General features: G+C 40.6%; 1 protein-coding gene across 2 annotated transcripts in view; it reads left to right on the top strand.

Annotated features, from left to right (window-relative positions):
* helb (helicase (DNA) B) overlaps positions 1–22,681 on the top strand; it is a 58,005-nt gene that overhangs the window by 21,185 nt on the left and 14,139 nt on the right. For both annotated transcript variants that reach the window (XM_072267521.1, XM_072267522.1), the window contains 6 exons: positions 761–941; positions 2,061–2,202; positions 2,959–3,098; positions 3,703–3,787; positions 4,937–4,996; positions 7,731–7,881. In XM_072267521.1, the coding sequence (XP_072123622.1) occupies positions 761–941; positions 2,061–2,202; positions 2,959–3,098; positions 3,703–3,787; positions 4,937–4,996; positions 7,731–7,881 (759 nt within the window). The remainder of the gene's footprint in view (positions 1–760; positions 942–2,060; positions 2,203–2,958; positions 3,099–3,702; positions 3,788–4,936; positions 4,997–7,730; positions 7,882–22,681) is intronic.

Consider the following 22,681-nt stretch of genomic DNA (forward strand, 5'->3'; position numbering starts at 1 on the left):
GGAGAAAATTTAAAAGGATGTTGCCAGGACTTGAGGACCTGAGTTATAGGGAAAGATTGTGTAGGTTAGGAATTTATTCCCTAGAGCGTACGTAAATGAAGGGAGATTTGACAAAGGTATTAATAATTATGAGGGATATAGATTGGGTACACACAAGCAGGCATGTTCCACTGGCATTGGGTGAGACTAGAACAAGAGGTCATGGGTTAAGGGTGAAAGCTGAAATGTTTAATTGGAATTTGAGCAGGAAGTTCTTCATTCAGAGGGTGGTGAGAGTGTGGAATGAGCTGCTAGTGGAAGCGGTGAATGTGTTTCAGTTTCAACATTTTAAGCGAAATTTGGAAGGTATGGAGGGTTACGGTCTGGGAGCAGATTGATAGGACTAAGCAGATTCATAGTTTGACACGGACTAGTTGGGCGAAAGGGCCCATTTCTATGCTGTAGTGCTCTGTGACTTTATGGCTCTCTGGGGTGTGCTGGGGGGAGAAGAGGGAATGTCCGAGGTGGGTGGGGGATTGGAATATGCTGGCTGCTTTACCGAAGCAGCAAGAGACAGAGACTACATAAAGAGGCTGGTTTCTATGATGTGCTGAGCTGTGTCTGCAATTCTCTGCAGTTAAATAACTTATAAAACATTGATGCAAGCTAATAGCTTTTCTTGGTTTTGCAGCTACTTCACTATAATTGGAGTGAGAAATACAAATGTAAGATATGAAACCTTCCAGTTAAAGATAATTATTTTTCTTTTAAAAAAATACAGGTAATATGGAATTTCAACTCTATAAAACGCTCCAAGGAAAAACAAGCTGTGTTTGATTGGAAGTTTTCTGAAGTTCAGGTTCTGATTGTTGATGAAGGAAGTTTGGTATCAGTGAAGATTCTAAGTACTGTTTTAAACTTGCTTATGAGCAATGCCAATCTCAAAAAGCTTATAATCCTTGGTAAGTATCTGTTTTTACTTAGGAATATAATGCTCACTTTTTGCATCACAGATTATATAAACTAGGAATTCAAAAATTTGAAACTTTGAGGTTGCCTGTGAACTTTTCAAACAAGTTGTAAAAATCAAAGGAAGAGGTCACCATCTAAAGAGTTGTGAGTAGGCTTACAACAATAAATAACACTACTGTGGTTTTATATCTTTCGGGTGTCATTTAGGATACTCTTGTTTCTGAGACTGTTAGTTCGTTTGTACTAATCAAGACTGTCTTGTCTGTTGAGAGAGGGACTTTTTGTTGTATAACATAGTTTATAATATAACATGTAAGTTATCCCAGTGCTCCCATGGTTATAGTGTTCCATTTAATTCATCACTTGATACTGGTAGAACAGAATGCATGCTTTGAATTTAGTACAGAATTGAAAAGCATTGTTAAACATAGGAATTTGAAGATACTGGAAGAGTGATTCTTCATAAATTTCTTTCTAAAATGTAATTACTTTTCCACTTGCTGCCTGTTGGTGTCTGCTAATAGTTAATTAGGTAGTCATTTAGAACTGATATCTACATAGAAGTCGCTAATATTTGGGGCCCAATCAGATGCACAGGGGCATGACTTAAAGATGTGAAGGAAGTAATTTGTTTTCTTGATGTAATGTATGCAGAGATTGAAGAGAATTAAACAGAATTCTAAATTTCAGTAGGAGTGGGTAAGAGGTGTAGCCCGTTAAGTTAAAATGAGTTTAGGTATGTAAAGTATGAGAGTTTAATCATAATGTATTTAACAGGAATTTAGTTTCTTATAAATCGTGGATGGAAAGCTGAGACATATTTATTTGTTCTGCTGTGTTGGAGCATCAGGATACGGGTATGTAGAAAATGTCTTCAGCTGCTTGAAATCAACCTCAAAAGTGGCCATTTCACACCTTTGAACCTACCCTATAATACTTTCACATAAAAGGTAGAAAACACAATGTATTCAATGATACATTAGTTCTGGTTGAAATTTGAAGTGAGCTTGTAAGGGGTAAATTTTGATATGGTTCTTCATAATACAGTTGCTTCCTTGGTCAACCTGTAAAATAATTACTTGACATTTATAACTTTTGTTTCTCCCTAGGTGATATTAGGCAGTTGCCTAGTATAGAACCTGGCAACATGTTGAAAGATGTATACTCCAGCTTGCACCAGGTTAGATGGGCCATCGAGCTGTCAACTAATCATCGCGCAGAGAGTCAACTCATTATAGATAATGCTGCTAAGTATGTTTTATTTCTTATTCGCATGTATCTGCTTCCATTTGTGCAGATAAACTTCAGATGGTTCACCTGCTTTTTTTTTAAAGAGTATATAAAATGATCAGATATTCTTACTTTAAAAACACAGACACGAGGAAATCTGCAGATGCTGGAAATTCAAGCAACGCACATAAAAAATGCTGGTGAACGCAGCAGGCCAGGCAGCATCTATAGGAAGAGGTACAGTCGATGTTTCGGGCCGAGACAGGGTCGACTGTTCCTCTTCCTATAGATGCTGCCTGGCCTGCTGTGTTCACCAGCATTTTTTTATGTGTGTTGCTAGATATTCTTACTTTTACTTTTGGTGCTGCTTTGACAGCTGTTTTATTTTCATTTGCATTGTTGGTCACCTTTTAGTTTACTTGAGTATTACCACCTTTATGCAAAAGGATGCCATATGCTAGATAAATTTAAACTGTGTAGTGCAATTTAGGTATTTCAAAATGAATGTCCTGCTACTGCAATGACAAGATGCTTTTAAATCATTCTTCTTGTGTAACTGTATCGATGCCTGTCCCTTTGTTCAATGAACTGAGCAAGTTGGGGTGAAATCCGAATTCCAGCTGCTACTTTTGAATCATTAACTAGGGAGATGAGAAAAGCATTGGGAGATGGGGAGAGTGTGAGAAAGGTAATTTTAAAATAGCATGCAAAAATGTTGTCTTGATGTCTGAATTTCCTTGCAGAATCTGGTATTGTTATATCCATTCTTATCTCTAGAATCGCTGAGATGGGATGCAAATCTGTTTATACACTGTTGGAGTACGATGCAGTGATGCATGTAACAAATGGGATAGAAATCTCAATTCCAACATCTGATAAAAAATTCATTCTGGTTTCCCTTGGATCTAGCCCTGTTGGTGAGCATGAACTTTATGCAATTTCATTTATTACTTGTTTTGGAAAATAATATTTTGATTGAAATACTTGTTAATATTGTATTTGTAATGGTTTTGTTACATCTTGATGTTAAATTCCAAAGTTCAAAGTAACTTTTATTATCAGAGTACATGTATGTTACCACATACAGCCCTGAGATCTGTTCCCTGTGGGCACACTCAGCGAATCCATAGAACAGTAACTACAACAGGATCAATGAAAAATCAAGTAGAGCGTAAAAGACAACAAACTGCAAATGCAACTATAAATAAATAGCAATAAATAACAAAAATATGAAATAACAAGATAAAGTGTCCTTAAAGTGAGTCATTAGTTGTGGGAGCATCTCAATAGATGAATGTAGTTATCTGTCCCCTTTTGTTCGAGAGCCTGATGGTTGAGGGGCAGTTTAAGGACATGTTTTCAAGATCATAAAGAGGATGCTATTGATCTAAATAAAAAGCATAAATAAGTTTTCCTCCTCGAAGTAATAGATTTAAAATACATGGCAACTTTTCAACACATTAATCTGGTTATGATGTCGTGGTGAGTGATAACAGTTTATTCTATTTCTTTTATTGGCAGCTCTTCGAGAGGCTATCACCATTTTGTTAAAAAGCGCTCCAGGACTTGATGATCCTGTGACCTCACAGTTCATTGCATTTAGACGGTAAATATATTTTTTGAAAAGTTGGGATTGAAGTTCACTGTTTCTCCCCCTAAATGTTCCACTACAAACACAAAGAGAAGTTAGATGAGGCTTGCTGTCATCAGTACTGATTTTCAGAAAAGTGAAGCCTGTATGCATACCAAGTAGAACAAAAATAGCATGTAGTCCAAGATTTAAAATTTTCAACCTCATTAAGATTTATTCTAAAGTGCACTATCAGTATACACTCTGTGGCCACTTTATTAGGTACCTAATAAAGTGACCACAGAGTGTATGTTCAAGTTCTCTTGCTGCTGTAGCCCACCCACTTCAAGGTTCGATGTGTTATGCATTCAGAGATTCTTCTGCACATCATTGTTGTATCGCGCGGTTTGTTTGAATTACTGTCACCATCCTGTCTGCTTGGACCAGTCTGAGCATTCTTCTCTGACCTCCTCTCATTAACAAGGCATTTTTACCCACAGAAATGTTACTCATTGGATGTTTTTTATTTCTTGCACCATTCTCTGTACACTATAGAGACTGTTGTGCATGAAAATTCCCAGGAGAACAGTTTCAGGGGTACACAAACCACCCTGTCTGGCACCAACAATCATCTCATAGTCAAAGTCACTTAGATCACATTTCTTCCCCATTCTTATGTTTGATCTGAAAAACAACTCTTAGCAATGTCTGCGTGCTTTTATGCATTGACTTGCTGCCACGTTATTGACTGATTAAGATATTTGCATTAACAAGCAGGTGTATCTAACAAAGTGGTAACTGAATATATTTTAGTGTTAAATTACAGTGTGTGAAAGAGGGTCAAAAAAGTACTTTAACTGTATTTCTTTGTAATAGGAAGAACAATTTTAACCAAATAACTCTTCTGTGCAATCCATGACTTACAACCAAATCTCTATTAAAAGGAAAAATTAGTGGCTTTAGCATCAATTCTCAACCGAATGATCTATGACAACCTCTATTTTATCATTTTGGGAAATGCATTACCTGACTATCACTGGTTTCATTGCCTTTATGTGTAATCGTAGGCAGCAGCGAAGTGAATCCTCCTCAATGTGTGTTATTTTCAAACTTGTTTATTATGTATGCACAATATTCCAATAAATGATGCATTATCTTCATTATAACTTCTGACTTTTTATGCAGGGATGATTGTGCAGTGATCAATGAGCTCTGCTGCAAACATTATTCAGGCCATTTGACCAAGTAAGTGCAATGCTAGGGTTGTAACTGGCTTGGTTTCTATTTTCATCATTATATATCTCACCTGATCAGCTTTCAGAAGGATTTTAGTATGTTGGTGTTTTTGTCCAAATGTTGCTGAATATTAAAGTTGCAGCCTTTTAGTAATAGATGAGTAAAACACAGTTTGCAAAAGAACATGACAGCTATGGCTGTACTGATATTACTGACTTATTAATTGCCTAAGTATATAGCAACATTAACAGGCTAACAGTAATACTCAAACTGGATCTTCTTATTCAGAACATGCAAACCTATGTTTATTAGGAGCAAAAATAGGACACTTATATCCTGAGACTGTTCCATAATGTAATACGTTCATGACTGATTTACCTGTGAGCTCAACATTGCATTTCCATCCACCTGTGCAAATTATTCATCCTCTTGCTTTAGAAAATAAACTGCCTCATTTGACTTGGAAAATATTCAAAGAATATTGCTTCTGTAGGAAGAGAGTGCCAGAGACTCATTACCCTCTCAGAGGAGAAAAAGTTGCCTCATTATCCACAATGGGTGACTTTCTGGCTCTAGACCCTGTTAAATGAGCCATGGAGTTGCACAGCCTTCAGCCCATTATGTCTGGGCTGACCATCATGTCTTCCCATGTTAATCCCACTTTGAGTGCACTACTTCCATATTACTCTACACCACAGGTTCCCAACTTGAGGTCCATGAACCCTTTGGTTAATGGTAAGGCTCCATTGCATAAAAAAGGTTGGTAATCCCTGCTCTACATGCTGGTTATTCAAATACCTCTCCAGATACCTCTTTAAGCAATGTTACAGGGTGGCAGGGCAGAGATGCATCTCTACAAAAGGAGATGCAAGGCACTCCTTCACTCCGTGTCACCCTTGGGTAAGGTGTAGCACCTGCTTAGCCCCCCACTGATCGGGGTCATATGAAGCCATGGGAGCAAGTGGTGGATGGTTTTATGAGGGTACATATCACATTTCCTAGTTATGCAACCGCTGATGCCAGGCAGGCCATCTCTGAAGAGTATTGATAAAGGCTGGAGTCACCTGAAGGTGGCAGTGGCAAGCCACTTCTGCAGAAAAATTTGCCAAGACCAATCATGTCATGTAAAGACCATGATCGCCCATGTTGTACGATGTGGCACCTAAAGAACTGTTCCTCCTTCCGTCACCTCCTCAGGGATTACTAGTCCAGATACAAACTGTATTTTTTTAAAAAAAAACGTCCCTTGGTCTCTTTACGTTTCCTCCTCTCACTTTAACCTATGCTCGCAGGTTTTTAGACACCATTACCATGGGATACCAGACTCTAGCTAACCACACTCTCTATAGTATGCTTCTCATAGACAGCTGGTAGCCATGTTTTTCCCCAAGATAGAGGAACCTTAAATTTGAGGGTATAGTTTAAGGTAAATAGGGAAAGATCAAAAGGGATCTAAGGACCAGGTTTTTCCACACATATAAAAGTTAAAGTAAACTTTATTATCAAATATATATATATGTCACCATATATAACCCTGAGATTCAGTTACTGTGGGCATTCTGAGCAAACCTATAGAATAGTAGCTATAACAGGATCAATGAAAGGTCAACCAGACTGCAGAAGACAACAAACTGTGCAAATGCAAATTTTAATAAATAGTAATAAACAATGAGAACGCAAGCTAATGAGATAAAGAGTCCTTAAAGTGAGATCACTGGTTGTAGGAAACATCTCAATGATGGGCAAGTGAATGTAGTTATCCCCTTTTGTTCAAGAGCCTGATATTTGAGGAGTAGTAACTGTTCCTGAAGCTGGTGATGTGAATTCTGAGGCTTTCGTACCTACCTTCTACCTGATGGTAGCAGTGAGATGAGAACATGACCTGGGTGGTGAGGATCTCTAATATGGATGCTGCTTTTCTACAGCCGTGTTTTGTGTAGATGTTACTCAATGGTTGGGAGGGCTTAATGGAATATATGCTATATAGAATGAATTGGTAGAGGAAGTGGTAGAGACAGGTACAATAATAATGCTTACAAGACATTTGAACTGAGTAAGAAAGATTTTGACAGATATGGCCCCAATGCAGCCAAATGGAACCAGCTCAGGAAGTCACTATTGTCAACATGGATGTGTTGGGATGAAGGGCCTGTTTCTCTGCTATGTAACTCACAAGGGCAATTGGGGATAGGCAATTAAATGTTGGTTCAGCCTACAAAGTGCACATCTCTTGAACGAATTTGAAAGATATTGTAAATTAATACATAAAACCTCAACAGAAATAGTGATTGAGTCATGGCTAATGAGAAGATAAAAGGCAAGGGAGAGAAGTCAGAGGAGAGTAATTTTTGAAATTTTATACTCAAGAGGACTAACCTGATTTAATTACAGGATGCATTCAAGACAAAGTTAAGTAGATTTCTGGGTATGAAGGATTATGGGGTTAAGGTTTTACCATCCTCTGCTAGTGTGCTTCAATTATAAATGAGGGTGTTGACTAACATTTTGCTAAGCTGTGCACCAATTGTAAATCCCAGTTTTACCTTGTGCTTAGTGTGATGACACTCTACGTGCTGTGCTTAAGAACCTGACACTCTATTGTCAATATTACTCCATTAATGGTGCTCCTGATATAGTAATGAAATTCCACTGAAGTAATCGTTATTGCAGTATCGTCACATTCTGATCTTAATGTGAAACGATATGCCAATTTGAAGTTTTATAATTTTCATTTTTACTTAAGAGATCATGAAAGAAAGAGTGACTTCCGAGTTGGAGATAAAGTGTGCTGTACGAGGAATGGATACGTCATGGATTTGACTGAAGAATCAACATCAAAGTTGGAGAAGAAACAAGTTCGCCTATGTAATGGAGAAATCTTTTTTATCATTGAGGTAAAACCTTAAACTTTTTAAAATTGAAGTGTATCTTTCCAATAGCATTTGTTATTGGAACAAAAGCTCGATGGTTGCAATGAACTGGGATTGAGAATTCACTTTTGGTATACTCTATTTACTTAACTAAAGAAATTTTTACAAGCGACATTATAAAAGTGTTCTAAATTAAAAGAACATCCTGCATACCATCTTTAGTTCCCCGTCCTATCGCTATTCCCATAGTTATAGAGTCATAGAACTGGGCAGCAGGCCCTTAGGCCCATCTAGTCTATGCCAAACTATTGATCTGCCTAGTTCCATCGACCTGCATCTGAACCATAGCTCTCCAGAGCTTTCCCATCCAAAACTCTCTTAAATGTTGAAATCGAACCTGCATCCACTATATCCACAAGCAGTTCATTCCACACTCTCACCACCTACAGAATGGAAGCCCCCCCCTCGTGTTCCCCTTAAGCATTCATCTTTCATCTTTAAACCATGATCTCTTAATTGTGGTCTCACCCCACCTCAGTGGAAAAAGCCCTTGAGGATTTGGTGCAGAACATTACCCGGATCTATCTGGCTCACAAACTGAAGGATAAACTTCATCAGCCTGCTCTTGATCAGCAGCATTGACAATGCCATCAAGGAGCAGTGCACCATCTCATCAATGCCCAGTTTAAGTTTCAGCGTTCATCACATCCATAATCCAATATGGACCAATTAACTGAGTTTCAGAGGTGAGCATGACAAGCCTTGACATTGAAACTACTTAATGGAGTAGAACAAGAAGAAACCTTATGTGTATCAAGGGGAAAATACTTTACTGGTTGGAGTCATATCCTGCACAAGATGATTGTGATTGCTGAAGGTCTATCATCCCCATCTCAAGTCACCAAGACACTTGCTTCTCAGGAGAATCCTAGCATCAACCATTTTTAGCTGTGTCATCAATAACATTGTTTCCATTATAAAGCCTGATGTGGGGATGTTCAATAATCACATGATGTTCAATTCTGTTCTCAGTTCCTTAGGAATTAAGCAGTTTATGTCCAAGTATAGAAAGACCTAGACAACATTTAGGATTGGGCTGATGTGGAAAGTAACATTCATACCGCAAGTCCAGGCAATGACCATCTTCAATAATATATTAACTTGCCACTTATCCCTGAAATTCAAAGTCATTACCATCTCAGAGTCCTCTACCGTTAGTTTCTGGGAGGATATCATGATTAATCAGAATCATGACTTGAACTAGCTGTAGCTCTGAGGGCTTGTCAGAAACATGGTGCCCTAAATTGAGTGGCCCACCTCCTAATACTCAAGTCTTGTTAACTTTTTCCATCAAGTGCAAGAAACAAAACTTTCCTTGGATGAGTGCAGATATAATAGCACTTTAACTTCAATACTATCCTGTCCGATTAACATCCTCTCAATCATCTGAAACATTAATTTTGCAATGATCTTTGCATCATCAATGGGGACAGGAGAGGTTCCGGAGGATTGGAGGGTTGCAGATGCTGTTCCTTTATCAACCTTCGTCAACCATGGGATTGACTTTAAAAGCCGAGAGGTAATGTTAGAAACATGGAAAACCTACAGCACAATACAGGCCCTTCGGCCCACAAAGCTGTGCTGAACATGTCCCTACCTTAGAACTACCTAGGCTTTACCCATAGCCCTCTATTTTTCTAAGCTCCATGTAGCCATCCAGGAGTCTCTTAAAAGACCCTATTATTATCGTTGCCGCCTCCACCACCGCTGCCGGCAGCCCATTCCACACTCACCACTCTCCGCGTTTAAAAATAAACAACAACAACTTACCCTGACATCTCCTCTGTACCTATTTCCAAGCACCTTGAAACTATGCCCTCTTGTGCTAGCCATTTCAGCCCTGGGGAAAAGCCTCTGACTATCCATACGATCAATGCCTCTCATTATCTTGTACACCTCTATCAGGTCACCTCTCATCCTCCGTTGCTCCAAGGAGAAAAGGCCGAGTTCACTCAACCTATTCTCATAAGTATGCTCCCCAATCCAGGCAACATCCTTGTAAATCTCCTCTGCACCCTTTCTATAGTTTCCATGTCCTTCCTGTAGTGAGGCGACCAGAATTGAGCAAAGTACTCCAAGTGGGGTCTGACCAGGGTCCTATATATCTGCAGCATTACCTCTCAGCTCTTAAACTCAATCCCACAATTGATGAAGGTCAATGCACCGTATGCCTTCTTAACCACAGAGTCAAACTGCGTAGCAGCTTTGACTGTCCTATGGACTCAGATCCCAAAATCCCTCTGATCCTCCACACTGCCAAGAGTATTAACATTAATGCTATACTCTGCCATCATATTTGAGCTACCAAAATGAACCACCTCACACTTATCTGGGTTGTACTCCATCTGCCACTTCTCAGCCCAGTTTTGCATCCTAAAAGTGTCCCGTTGTAACCTTTGACAGCCCTCCACACTATCACAACACCCCCAACCTTTGTGTCATCAGCAAATTTACTAACCCATCTCTCCGCTTCCTCATTCAGGTCATTTATAAAAATCACAAAGAGTAGGTGTCCCAGAACAGATCCCTGAGGCACACCACTGGTCACTGGCCTCCATGCAGAATGTCACCCGTCTACAACCACTCTTTGCCTTCTGTGGGCAAGCCAGTTCTGTATCCACAAAGTAATGTCCCCTTGGATCCCATGCCTCCTTACTTTCTCAATAAGCATTGCATGGGGTACCTTGTCAAATGCCTTGCTAAACTCCATATACACTACATCTACAGCTCTACTTTCATCAATGTGTTTAGTCACATCCTCAAAAAATTCAGTCAGGCTCGTAAGGCACAACCTGCCTTTGACAAAGCCATGCTGACTATTCCTAATCATATTATGCCTCTCCAAATCTTCATAAATCCTGCCTCTCAGGATCTTCTCCATCAACTTACCAACCACTGAAGTAAGACTCTCTGGTCTATAATTTCCTGGGCTATCCCTACTCCCTTTCTTGAATAAGGGAACAACATCTGCAACCCTCCAATCCTCTGGAACCTCTACCATCCTCATTGACGATGCGAAGATCATTGCCAGAGGCTCAGCAATCTCCTCCCTCGCTTTCCACAGTAGCCTGGGGTACATCTCGTCCAGTCCCAGTGACTTATCCAACTTGATGCTTTCCAAAAGCTCCAGCACATCCTCTTCCTTAATAACTACATGCTCAATAGACAGTAGGTGCAGGAGTAGGCCATTCAGCCCTTTGAGCCAGCACAGTCATTAACTGTGATCATGGCTGATCATCCACTATCAGTACCCTTTTCCTGCCTTCTCCCCATATCCCTTGACTCCACTACCTTTAAGAGCTCTATCTAACTCCAGAGCATTCCACAGAACCACAACTCTCTGTGTGAAAAAATTTTCCCTCAATTCCATTCTAAATGGTCTACCCCTTATTCTTAAACTGTGGCCTCTGGTTCTGGACTCCCCCAACATCGGGAACATGTTTCCTGTCTCTAGCGTGTCCAATCCCTTAATAATCTTATATGTTTCAATCAGATCCCCTCTCATCCTTCTAAATTCCAGTGTATACAAGCCCACTTGCTCCAATCTTTCAACATATGACAGTCCCGCCATCCTGGGAATTAACCTCGTGAATCTATGCTGCACTCCCTCAATAGCTAGAATGTCCTTCCTCAAATTTGGAGACCAAGACTGTACACAATACTCCAGGTGTGGTCTCACCAGTGCCCTGTACAACTGCAGAAGGACCTCTTTGCTCCTATACTCAACTCCCCTTGTTATGAAGGCCAACATGCCATTACCTTTCTTCACTGCCTGCTGTACCTGCATGCTTACTTTCAGTGACTGATGAACAAGGACACCTAGATCTCGTTGTACTCAAGCTTTTCAGTCCACTGCAAGTCATCCCTACAATAGCCAAGGTCCTTTTCTGTAGTGAATACTGAAGCAAGCTCGTCAGCCTGGGAAGGCAGTCCATCCAAGAGAGGGAAAACTCTGATTTCAAATCTCCACTGCCTTGCGGCCATACTCAATCATGGGAGAGGCCTCGGGAGTAAACCCTGAGGACAAATCTGGAGCTGGAGTCCCTAAGGCAGTCCAACGTTGCCTTCAACCTCATTCTGGCAACTCCTGTGACGACACCGGTGCCAAGTTGTATCAGCCCTTGCCCTTCCCTTGGATAAATCGGTGGCGTGGAGTGGTGAGACTTGCTGCATGGGCAACTGCCGGTCTTCTATAAAACCTTGCCCAGGCCTGCGCCCTGGAAAGCTTCCAGGCGCAGATCCATGGTCTCGCGAGACTAACAGATGCTGCTGCTGCCAGCACCACCACCGCTGAAGCAAAGTATTCATTAAGTACCTCCGCTATTTCCTCCGGTTTCATACACACTTTTCCACTGTCACACTTGATTGGTCCTATTCTGTCATGTCTTACCCTCTTGCTCTTCACATACTTGTAGAATGCCTTGAGGTTTTCCTTAATCCTGTCCGCCAAGGCCGCCTCATGGCTCCTTCTGGCTCTCCTAATTTCATTCTTAAGCTCCTTCCTGCTAGCCTTATAATCTTCTAGATCCCTATCATTATCTAGTTTTTTGAACCTTTCATAAGCTCTTCTTTTCTTCTTGACTAGATTTACAACAGCCTTTGTACACCACGGATTTTGTATCCTACCCTCCTTTCCCTGTCTCATTGGAACGTACCTGCTCAGAACCCCACGCATATATTCTGAACACTTGCCACATTTCTTCCATAGGTTTCCCTAACATCTGTTTCCAATTTATGCTTCCAAGTTCCTGCCTGATAGCCTCATATTTCCCCTTACTCCAATTAAATGTTGCAGCTATATAGGACCCTGGTCAGACCCCACTTGGAGTACTGTGCTCACTTCTGGTCACCTCACTACAGGAAGGATGTGGAAACTATAGAAAAGGTGCAGAGGAGATTTACAAGGATGTTGCCTGGATTGGGGAGCATGCCTTATGAGAATAGGTTGAGTGAACTTGGCCTTTTCTCCTTGGAGCAACAGAGGATGAGAGGTGACCTGACAGAGGTGTACAAGATTATGAGAGGCATTGATCGTGTGGATAGTCAGAGGCTTTTTCCTAGGACTGAAATGGCTAGCACGAGAGGGCACAGTTTTAAGGTGCTTGGAAATAGGTACAGAGGAGATGTCAGGGGTAAGTTTTATTACGCAGAGAGTGGTGAGTGCGTGGAATGCGCTGCCAGTGACAATGGTGGAGGCAGATACAATAGGCTCTTTTAAGATGCTCCTGGATAGGTACATGGAGTTTAGCAAAATAGAGGGCTATGGGTAACCCTAGGTAATTTCTAAAGTAAGTATATGTTTGGCACAGCATTGTGGGCCAAAGGGCCTGTATTGCGCTGTAGGTTTTCGATGTATCTTTGTTAATTCTGTCGTTTTCACCTACTCCCAGTTCCCCACAGACATACATTTACAAACTGTACACTATGGTTATTTGCCTTGGTTTCTCCAACAACTAACTGCCAAATACAACGCTGAATGGTAAATGTACTGTGCGAATAACTCTTTCATTGTCAACATGACTGAATGCAAGAGCACCTCCAACAGAACTCTGGGAATACCTACATGCAGAAGGAACATAGAACATGGAACAGTACAGTACTGTACAGGTTCATAAGGACATAAGAAATAGGAGCAGAATAGGCTATCTGGGCCATGGAGCCTGCCCCCACCATTCAATAAGATTATCACTGATCTGTCTATGGACTCAGCTTCACCTGTCTCTGCCTTTTCCTCATAATCCTTAATTCCCCTGCTGTTGAAAAATCTTAAATCTATTCACACTCAGAACCCGTTTAACGCTGAGGATGCATTTCCCGGAAGTGGAGCGCTATGTAAATCAGAGCTATGCGGGGTCATTATAACATTACGTAAATGGATTTGTGTACCTGACTTAAAAAGAAATCAAACTCAAGATATATGATATGTTATGAAACACCCTGATTTCCTTGGTTCTGCTTGGCAGCCAAGACCTCAGCTAATTCATAAGCCTTTTTCAGCTCCCTTCTCATTATCAGACACATACTTCAGATAAGTCCTCTCTTTATCAGCCTCACTCGTGGGTATCTGTTAGTACGCACTCCTCAAGTCCAGCACACTGAGCCATGTCACACCATTCTAATTAAACAGTCAACTGTGCACAAGTTGGAGCTCATTGTGAACTTCTCTGCCACTCATGTGCTGGGCCCTCAGTCAACCTGAAAGCACACACCACCCTCTGAACGTTGCTCGCAACCCACCTCGAACAAGCGGGTCTCCCACCATTCCGTATGCTGCGACCAGTTCTCCCCAGCGTCTTCTCTCTCCATCTCCTCTCGAATAAAAGCCCCAAGCCCAACCTTAGTGTGCCTCACCAGAGAAACCTCCCCTTAATTCGACCATCCTAATTGGATGGAACACATTTCTCCTCATCTCTTATCTTCAACAGTAACCCAAACAAGCATGAAATTAGAACAGACTGCTCTTACAGAACTGCCAAAATGAAGTACAGGTGCATACAGCTAAACAGTAAAAATATGAACCAGGGCATTAAAGTTAATTTATGTATACACAGTAATCCATGGAGTAGCAAACACACAAACAGGCCTAACCTATACATCAGTGGAGCAGCAACAAATTGCAGCAGCAGGGAAGGGAAGTGGGTGGTGGTTACATCTTAGAAGAGGGAACTGGCTCCTCCAAAGACCTCCTCTAACTTTAGCTTCATCTTCAAGTAAGCATCGAGATTCGACTGCCTTTTTTTTTAAAGTTTCCTCTCATGAAGCAGTTCGCGGTAGCAGGAAATCATGACAAGAGCACCTCTCTTTGCCTTATTGCTTCGCTCCCAGTCAGGGTCATTATCAATGAACTGGTCCATGGTTTGTGTGATTGTGGTGATGCTAGTGCTGAGGAATTTTGCGGTGAGGTTTCTTGCTGGTGTTTCCTCTTTTCCATCCGTGTCCTCAGATTCACCCAGGATGCGTTGCTCTTTCAATTCTTGAAGCTGTTCACTATTAAAGCTCTTGCTGTCTGCACTAGCTGCTTCACCAGAGATATGTATGATATGGAGGTTACTGCGCTGTTTATATCTATCAAACCAACGCCCGCTGGCTGTGAATATTATTGATGTATCATCTTCTTGAATATGATTGAAGATGCTCCTTGCCTTTTCCATTATTATAAGCTGGTTTTGGGGCATGTTTTGTTGTGTTGTGTCATCCACCCATATATTTAGCCTATTTTTCCATTCTTTTCAAACAATGGCTCCTTGAACAAGTCACCTTTGTTGATGATAACTTTTTAAGGTCATCATTGCAGAAGTTTTTATCTTGTCTGAATTTTTTTTATATAATTGTTCTGATGGTCGATATAGCCAACTTCAAAGAGGTGCCAACATCAACCTGACACTCACCGGATTCTAAAACGCCGTGTCACATCCATGCTAATGCTTTTCCTAGACATGTTCGACGTACTACTCTCACTGGAAGTTGCAGGCCGTTTTCCAGATATTATGGGTGAAAAAGATGGAATAAATTGGCAAGGGAGTAAGAACATTTACACACGGGGAAGGCAGAGCATTACTAATCTGTGATTAGCTATGGGTGGCTCAGAGCGTACATAAAGTGCTCTCATTGGTGATTGAATGTTTACTGTAATGGTGGCCGCTTGTGAGAAGTTTTAAGTGTTCTTTAGAATGAATTTTTTCATTAAAAAAATATTCAATAAAGAATTGAATAACCACATTGTAAATCAGTGCTATGCAGGTTAGCGTTCTGCAGGGTCTGAGTGTAATGGATTAGCTTCTACTGCTTCCCTAGACAGATGATTCCACAGATTTACTCCTGTCTGGAAAAAATCTTCTTATCTCCTTCCTAAATGTATTCCTCTGAACTTTGATGCTATTTCTTCTAGTTCTGGTCACCTTGACCATGGAAACAACTTTCCTGCCTCTTCTTTAACTATCTCTTTCATAATATTGTACTTTACTATAAGATCCCCCATCATTCTTCTAAATTCCAGCGAGTATAAACCCAGTAGGCTCAATTTCTTCTCAGAGGCTAATTTCCACACCCCCCCCCCCCCCACCACCATCTCCAGAATCAACCTGGTGAACCTCTATATACTGCCTCCAAGGCCAGTATGTCTTTTCTCAAGTAAGGAGACCAGAACTGAACACCGGGTAGTGCCTCACCAGAACCCCGTATAGTTGCAGTGTGATCTCCCTGCTCTTAAGTTGAATTTGTCTATTGAGGAAGGCTGCATTCCATTTGCTGCCTTGATAACTTGTTGCACCTACAAACCCACCTTTTGCAAATCATGCACAAGCACCCCAAGTCCCTCTGCACAACAGCGAGCTGCAGTCTTTCACAATTTAAAAAATCCGATCTTCCAGTTTTCCTTCCAAAGTGGATGACCTTGTACTTACCAGCATTGAACTCTATCTGCCAGACCGTTGCCCACTCATTTAACCTATCTATGTCTCTCTGTAGACTCTCCACATCCTCTGCACTATTTGTTTTTCCATTTAACTGAGTGCCAGCAGCAAATGTAGATACGCTACACTCTGAGGCCCTTTACAAATCATAAATGTATATCACGAACAGTGGTGGGGCCTGCACTGACCCCTGTGGCACTCCGCTCACTGACTGCCTACCAGAAAAAAATTGATTTATGACACATCCATGGCTAACAAGGGAAGTCAAAGCCAACATAAAAGCCAAAGAGCTTGCATATAATAGAGCAAAAATTAGTGGGAAGTTAGAGGACTGGTAAGCTGTTAAAAGCTCACAGAAAGCAACTAAAGAAGTCAATAAGAAGGTAAACATGGAATATGAAATTAAGCTAGCCAATGATATTAAAGAGGATACCAAAAGATTCTCCTGGTACATAAGAGGGAAGTGAGAGTGGATATCAGACTGCTGGAAAATGATGCTGGAGGGGTAATAATGGGGGACAAGGAAATGGCAGATGAACTGAATAAGTATCTTGCCTCAGTCTTCACTGTGGAAGACACTAGCAGTATGGTGGAAGTCCCAGGTGTCATGGCGCCATGAAGTGTGTGAAGTTACCTTTACTAAAGAGGAGGTTCTTGGGGAAACTGAAAAGTCTGAAAGTTGATAAGTCACCTGGACCAGATGGTGTACACGCCAGGGATTTGAAGGGTGTGGCTGAAGATATTGTGGAGGGATTAGTAATGATCTTTCAAGAATCACTAGATTCTGGAATGGTTCCAGAATCATTAACTTGGATTTTCAGAAGACCTTTGACAAAGTGCCATACATGAGGCTGCTTAATAAGATAAGAGCCTAATGTATTACAGGAAAGGTACCAGCATGGGTAAAGCAGTAGCTGATTAGCAGGAGACAAAGAGCCGGAATAAAGGGGGCCTATTTTGGTTGGCTGGCGGTGAAAAATGGTATCTACAGGGGTCAGTATTGGGAACAGTTCCTTTCATGTTATACGTCCACAATTTGGATGATGGAATTGATGGCTTTGTGGCCAAGTTTGCAGACAATACAAAGAAAGATGGAGGGCAGGTAGTGTTGAGGAAGCAGAGAGTCTGCAAAAGGACTTGGACAGATTGGGAGAATGAGTAAAGAAGTGGCAGATGGAATATTGTGTAGGGGATGGTCATGCATGTAGGTAGAAGAAATAAAGGTGTATACTATTTTCTAAATGGAGAAAATACAAAAATCTGAGATGCAAAGGGACTTGGGGGTCCTTGTTCAGGATTCCCTAAAGGTTAACTTGCAGGTTGAGTTGGTGGTAAGGAAGGCAGATGTGATATTAGCATTCATTTTGAGATGACTAGAATATAAGAGTGAGATTGTGATGCTGAGATTTTATAAGGCATTGCTCAGACTGCACTGGGAGTATTGTGAGCAGTTTTGGGCTTCTAAGAAAATATGTGGTGGCATTGGAGAGGGTCCAGAGGATTTTCATGAGAATGGTTCCACGAATGAAAGGGTTAATGTATGAGAACCATTTGATAGCTCTGGTCCTTTAGTCATTGGAGTTTGGAAGAATGGTGGGGGGAGGAGGAACTTATTGAAACCTATCAAATATTGAACAGCCTAGACAGAGTGGATGTGGAGAAGATGTTTCTTATAGTGGGTGAGTTTAGGATCAGAGGGCACAGGCTCAGAATAGAGGGACATCCATTTAGAACAGGGATTAGAAGCAATTCTTTAGCCAGAAGGTGGTGAATCTGGAATTCATTGCCACAGATGGCTGTGGAGGCCATGTCTTTGAGTATATCTAAAGCAGAGGTTGATAGATTCTTGGTTGGTTAGGGCATCAAAGTTTATGGGAAGAAGGCAGGAGAATGGGTTGAGAGGGATAATAAATCAGCCTTGATGGAATGGCGGAGCAGACTCGATGGACCAAGTGGCCTAATTCTGTTCCTATGTCTTACGGTTTTATGCACTGGATATATAAGTATATGGATAGACAGGGACTGATTAAGGATAGTCAACATTGCTTTGTGTGTGGTAGGTCATGTCTAACCAATCTTATATGGTTTGGAAAATTGACGAAGGCATAGCAGTGGATGTTGTCTACATGGACTTTAGCAAGGTATTTGACTAGGTTCTGCATGACGGGTTCATAGAGGTTGGTCAAGAAGGTTCAGTCACTTGGCATTCAGGATGAGATTGTAAATTTAATTAGACATTAGTTTTGCAGGAGAAGACAGAGAGTGGTAGTAAATTGTTGCACTCTGATTGGAGACCTGTGACAAGTGGTACTGGGTCCATTGCTGTTTGTCACCTCTATCAGTGATTTGGATGATAACGTAGTAAACTGGACCAGCAGATTTGTAGATGACACCAAGATTGGCATAGTTGGACTGTGAGGAAGGCTAGCAAAACTAGACCAGCTGGAAAATGGGTTGAAAAATAGCAGATGGCATTTAGTGCAGACAAGTCTGAGGTGTTGCACGTTGAAGTTGTATAAGACTTTGGTAAGGCCTAATATGGGGTATTGTGTGCATTTTTGTTCACTACCTACAGGAAAGATATCAAGAAGATTGAAAGAGGGCAGAGAAAATTTGCAAGGATGTTGCCAGGACTTGAGGACCTAAGTGATAGGGAAATGTTGAATAGGTTAGGCCATAATTCCCTAGAGCATAGGAGAAAAAGGGGAGATTTAATGGACGAATACAAAATTAAGGGGTATATATAGGGTAAATACAAGCAGGCTTTTGCCACTGAGATTGGGTGGGACTAGAACTAGAGGTCATGGGTTCAGGGTGAAAGGTAAAATATTTAAGTAGAACATGAATGGTAACCTCTTCACACAGAATGGTGAGAGTGTGGAACAAGCTGTGGAAGTGGTAGATTCAGGTTCAGTTTCAACATTTTAAGAGAAATTTACATAGATACATGGATTGAAAGGTATGAGGGATTTGGTCTGGGTCCAGGTCGATGGGACTAGGCAGATTGATAGTTGGGCATGGACTCGATGGACTAAAGGGCCTGTGTCTGTGCTGTAGTGTTCGATGACTCTAACTATCTGTTCCAGGAAACAACATACAGTGCCTATTAAAAATTATTCATCCCCCTTAGAAGGTTTCATGTTTTATTGTTTTACACATTGAATCACAGTGGGTTTAATTTGGCCTTTTTTGACATTGATCAACAGAAAAGGCACCTTTGTGTTAAAATGAAAACAGATCTCTACAAAGTGATCTAAATTACAAATATAAAGCACAAAATAATTGCATGAATATTTTTAATATGATACAACAAATCATCACTGATGCAGCCATTTGGTTTGAGAAGTCACGTAATTAGGTAAATGGAGATCACCATGTGCAGTCAAGGTGTTTCGATTGATTGTAGTAAAAATACACCTGTATCTGGAAGTTCCCAACTGCTGATGAGACAGTATTCCGGCAAAAACAACGCCGTGAAGACAAAAAAAACACTCCAAACAACTCTGCAAAAAAGGGTTATTGAAAAGCACAAATCAAGAGATGGATATAAGAAAATTTCCAGTCACTGAATATCCCTTGGAGTACAGTTAAGTCAATCATCAAGAAATGGAAAGAACATGGCACAGCTGTAAATCTGCCTAGAGCAGGCTGTTCTCAAAAACTGAGTGACTGTGCAAGAAGGGGACTAGTGAGGGAGGCTACCAAGAGACCTATGACAACTCTGGAGGAGTTACAAACTTCAGTGGCTGAGATGGGAGTGACTGCGCATACAACAACTGTTGCCCAGGTGCTTCACCAGGAAGGTCTCAAAGCTCTCCGCTTCTTTTCAGATTCCAGACCTAACCAGTTCCTCTCTACCACCACTCTCTTCCGTCTAGCGGAATTAGTGCTTACTCTTAATAACTTCCCCTTTGGCTCCTCCCACTTCCTCCAAACAAAAGGTGTAGCCATGGGCACCCATATGGGTCCCAGCTATGCCTGCCTTTTGTTGTCTTTGTGGAACAATCCATGTTCCAAGCCTTTATTGGTATCTCTCCCCCACTTTTCCTTCGCTACTTTGACGACTGCATTGGCGCTGCTTCCTGCACGCATGCTGAGCTCATTGACTTCATTAGCTTTGCCTCCAACTTTCACCCTGCCCTCAAGTTTACCTGGTCCATTTCCGACACCTCCCTCCCCTTTCTTGCTCTTTCTGTCTGTATCTCTGGAGACAGCTTATCTACTGATGTCTACTATAAGCCTACGGACTCTCACAGCTACCTGGACTATTCCTCTTCCCACCGTCTCTTGTAAAAATGCCATCCCCTTCTCGCAATTCCTCCGTCTCCGCTGCATCTGCTCTCAGAATGAGGCTTTTCATTTCAGCACGAAGGAGATGTGCTCCTTTTTTTTAAAGAAAGGGGCTTCCCTTCCTCCACCATCAACTCTGCTCTCAAATGCATCTCTCCCATTTTTTTTTTTAATTTTATTTTTATTTGGATAAGGAATTCACAAATATCATGTACTTTTTTCACACATATAACCTTTTCCATTTTTTTTATATGTATAAAACTATAATTATTTATACATTCTTAAGTACACATTGAGATGATATAAAAGGAAATTAGACACTTAAATAGATAATTATGTACTGTGGTAATTCTAATCTATTAGGCTAAGTAATGGTATTAGTTGTTAAGAAAAATAGTAATAATAGTTTCCATATAACTCTTCTGGACCATTTCCACTGGTCCAAAATGTTGTATGTAAGCCTATGTAACAACCATTGTAGGTGTTTATATCCTAATTTGTTCATGCTTGCTCCTGCCCGCAGACATAATTATCCAATCCCTATGTACTTATTTACTTAATTTTTTTCATTTTTTATCTCTTTCCCAAATCTTTCCCTTTACTTGTGTTAATTCTCTATTTTCCAAAAGAAAACAAAAAAAAAGACATTTAGACTAGGGGTGCTTATGTTAGTAATATTACTGTGTTGATGAGAAGAGCAGTATAAATCATTAGGAGAGTCATCTAAAGTTTGCTCGCATTGGGGTTATATATTCAATCCATTTATTCCAGATTTGATAAAATTTTTCTTTTTGAGTTCTCAGGGAGTAAGTCAACTTTTCCATTTTAAATATTTCCAAGATAATTTCGTGCCAATCTTCTAATGTAGGTGGTATTGGATTTAGCCACTTTCTAGTGATTGATTTCTTACTTGCCGCTAAGAGGGCCTGCAGCAACTTTATATCTTCCTTCTGTTCAAGAAACAATACATGCCCCAAATAGAGCGTCTCAAAGTTCAGAGGTATCTGGGACCTAAGTACATTAACTAATGTTCTATGAATACCTTCCCAATATAGACTTAATTTAGGGCAATCCCAGAAAATATGAAAATGATTTGCCTCCTTGGAGCCGCACCTTCTCCAACACGTCACGTTTGTATCTTTATATTTTTCCTGATATGGGGTCTTGAAGTATTTTATAATGTTTTTCCAACAATGTTCTCTCCAAGTCAAAGAATTAGTCGAGGACCATTGAAAGCTGCAGATTTTCCCCCAAGCCTCCTCTGAAAGTACCAACCCCGTTTCTTTCTCCTACTTCTCTTTAATATACAGTGTATTTACATTTTTAGCATGGGAGAGTGCATTATATAATCGAGAAACTGATTTACTAGGTATTGAACTGCAAGCCGAATTCAGAATCTTGAAAAATTCTAATTCTACTGTTGATAGGTCTGTATATCTACAACTCTGGTTAACATAGTTTCGTACTTGAAGGTACCTAAAAAAAGTCATTGTGTTCTAGGCCATATTTGTCCTGCAGGATTTGGAAACTTTGTAATACTCTTTTATCTATAAATGAGAAGTAGGTTGTAAGACCTTTCTTTATCCATAGCTCAAATCTTTTATCTCCTCTGTTGGGAAGGAATTCTGTATCATATGCACACCATCTAAAGAGTTTTAACATGTTATTAATTCCACATGAATTAACCACCTTCTGCCATACTTTTAATGTAAGATTTATCCAATTGTTTTTAAATTTTTCCAACTGGGCCATCAATCCTTTGTCAGCTATTGAGGCCTGTAGAGGAAAACTGTCAACTAATCCAAATTCTATTTCCTTCCATCTAGCCTTGTATTCCCTATTACACCAATATAACAGAGGGGTTATCTGTGTGGCATAAAAATAATTTCTCAGGCAAGGAAGAACCATACCTCCTCCTTCCTTCCCTAACTGTAAGGTGTTATATCGAATTCTAGGTTTCTTTCCTTGCCGAATGAAGCGGGAAATCCATTTGTCCCATTCCCTGAATTGATTATCATCCACCTCCACCGGTAAAGTACAGAAAAGATACAATAACTGAGGAA

This window comes from Mobula birostris, chromosome 9 (assembly GCF_030028105.1).
Source record: "Mobula birostris isolate sMobBir1 chromosome 9, sMobBir1.hap1, whole genome shotgun sequence".
Lineage (NCBI taxonomy): Eukaryota > Metazoa > Chordata > Chondrichthyes > Myliobatiformes > Myliobatidae > Mobula > Mobula birostris.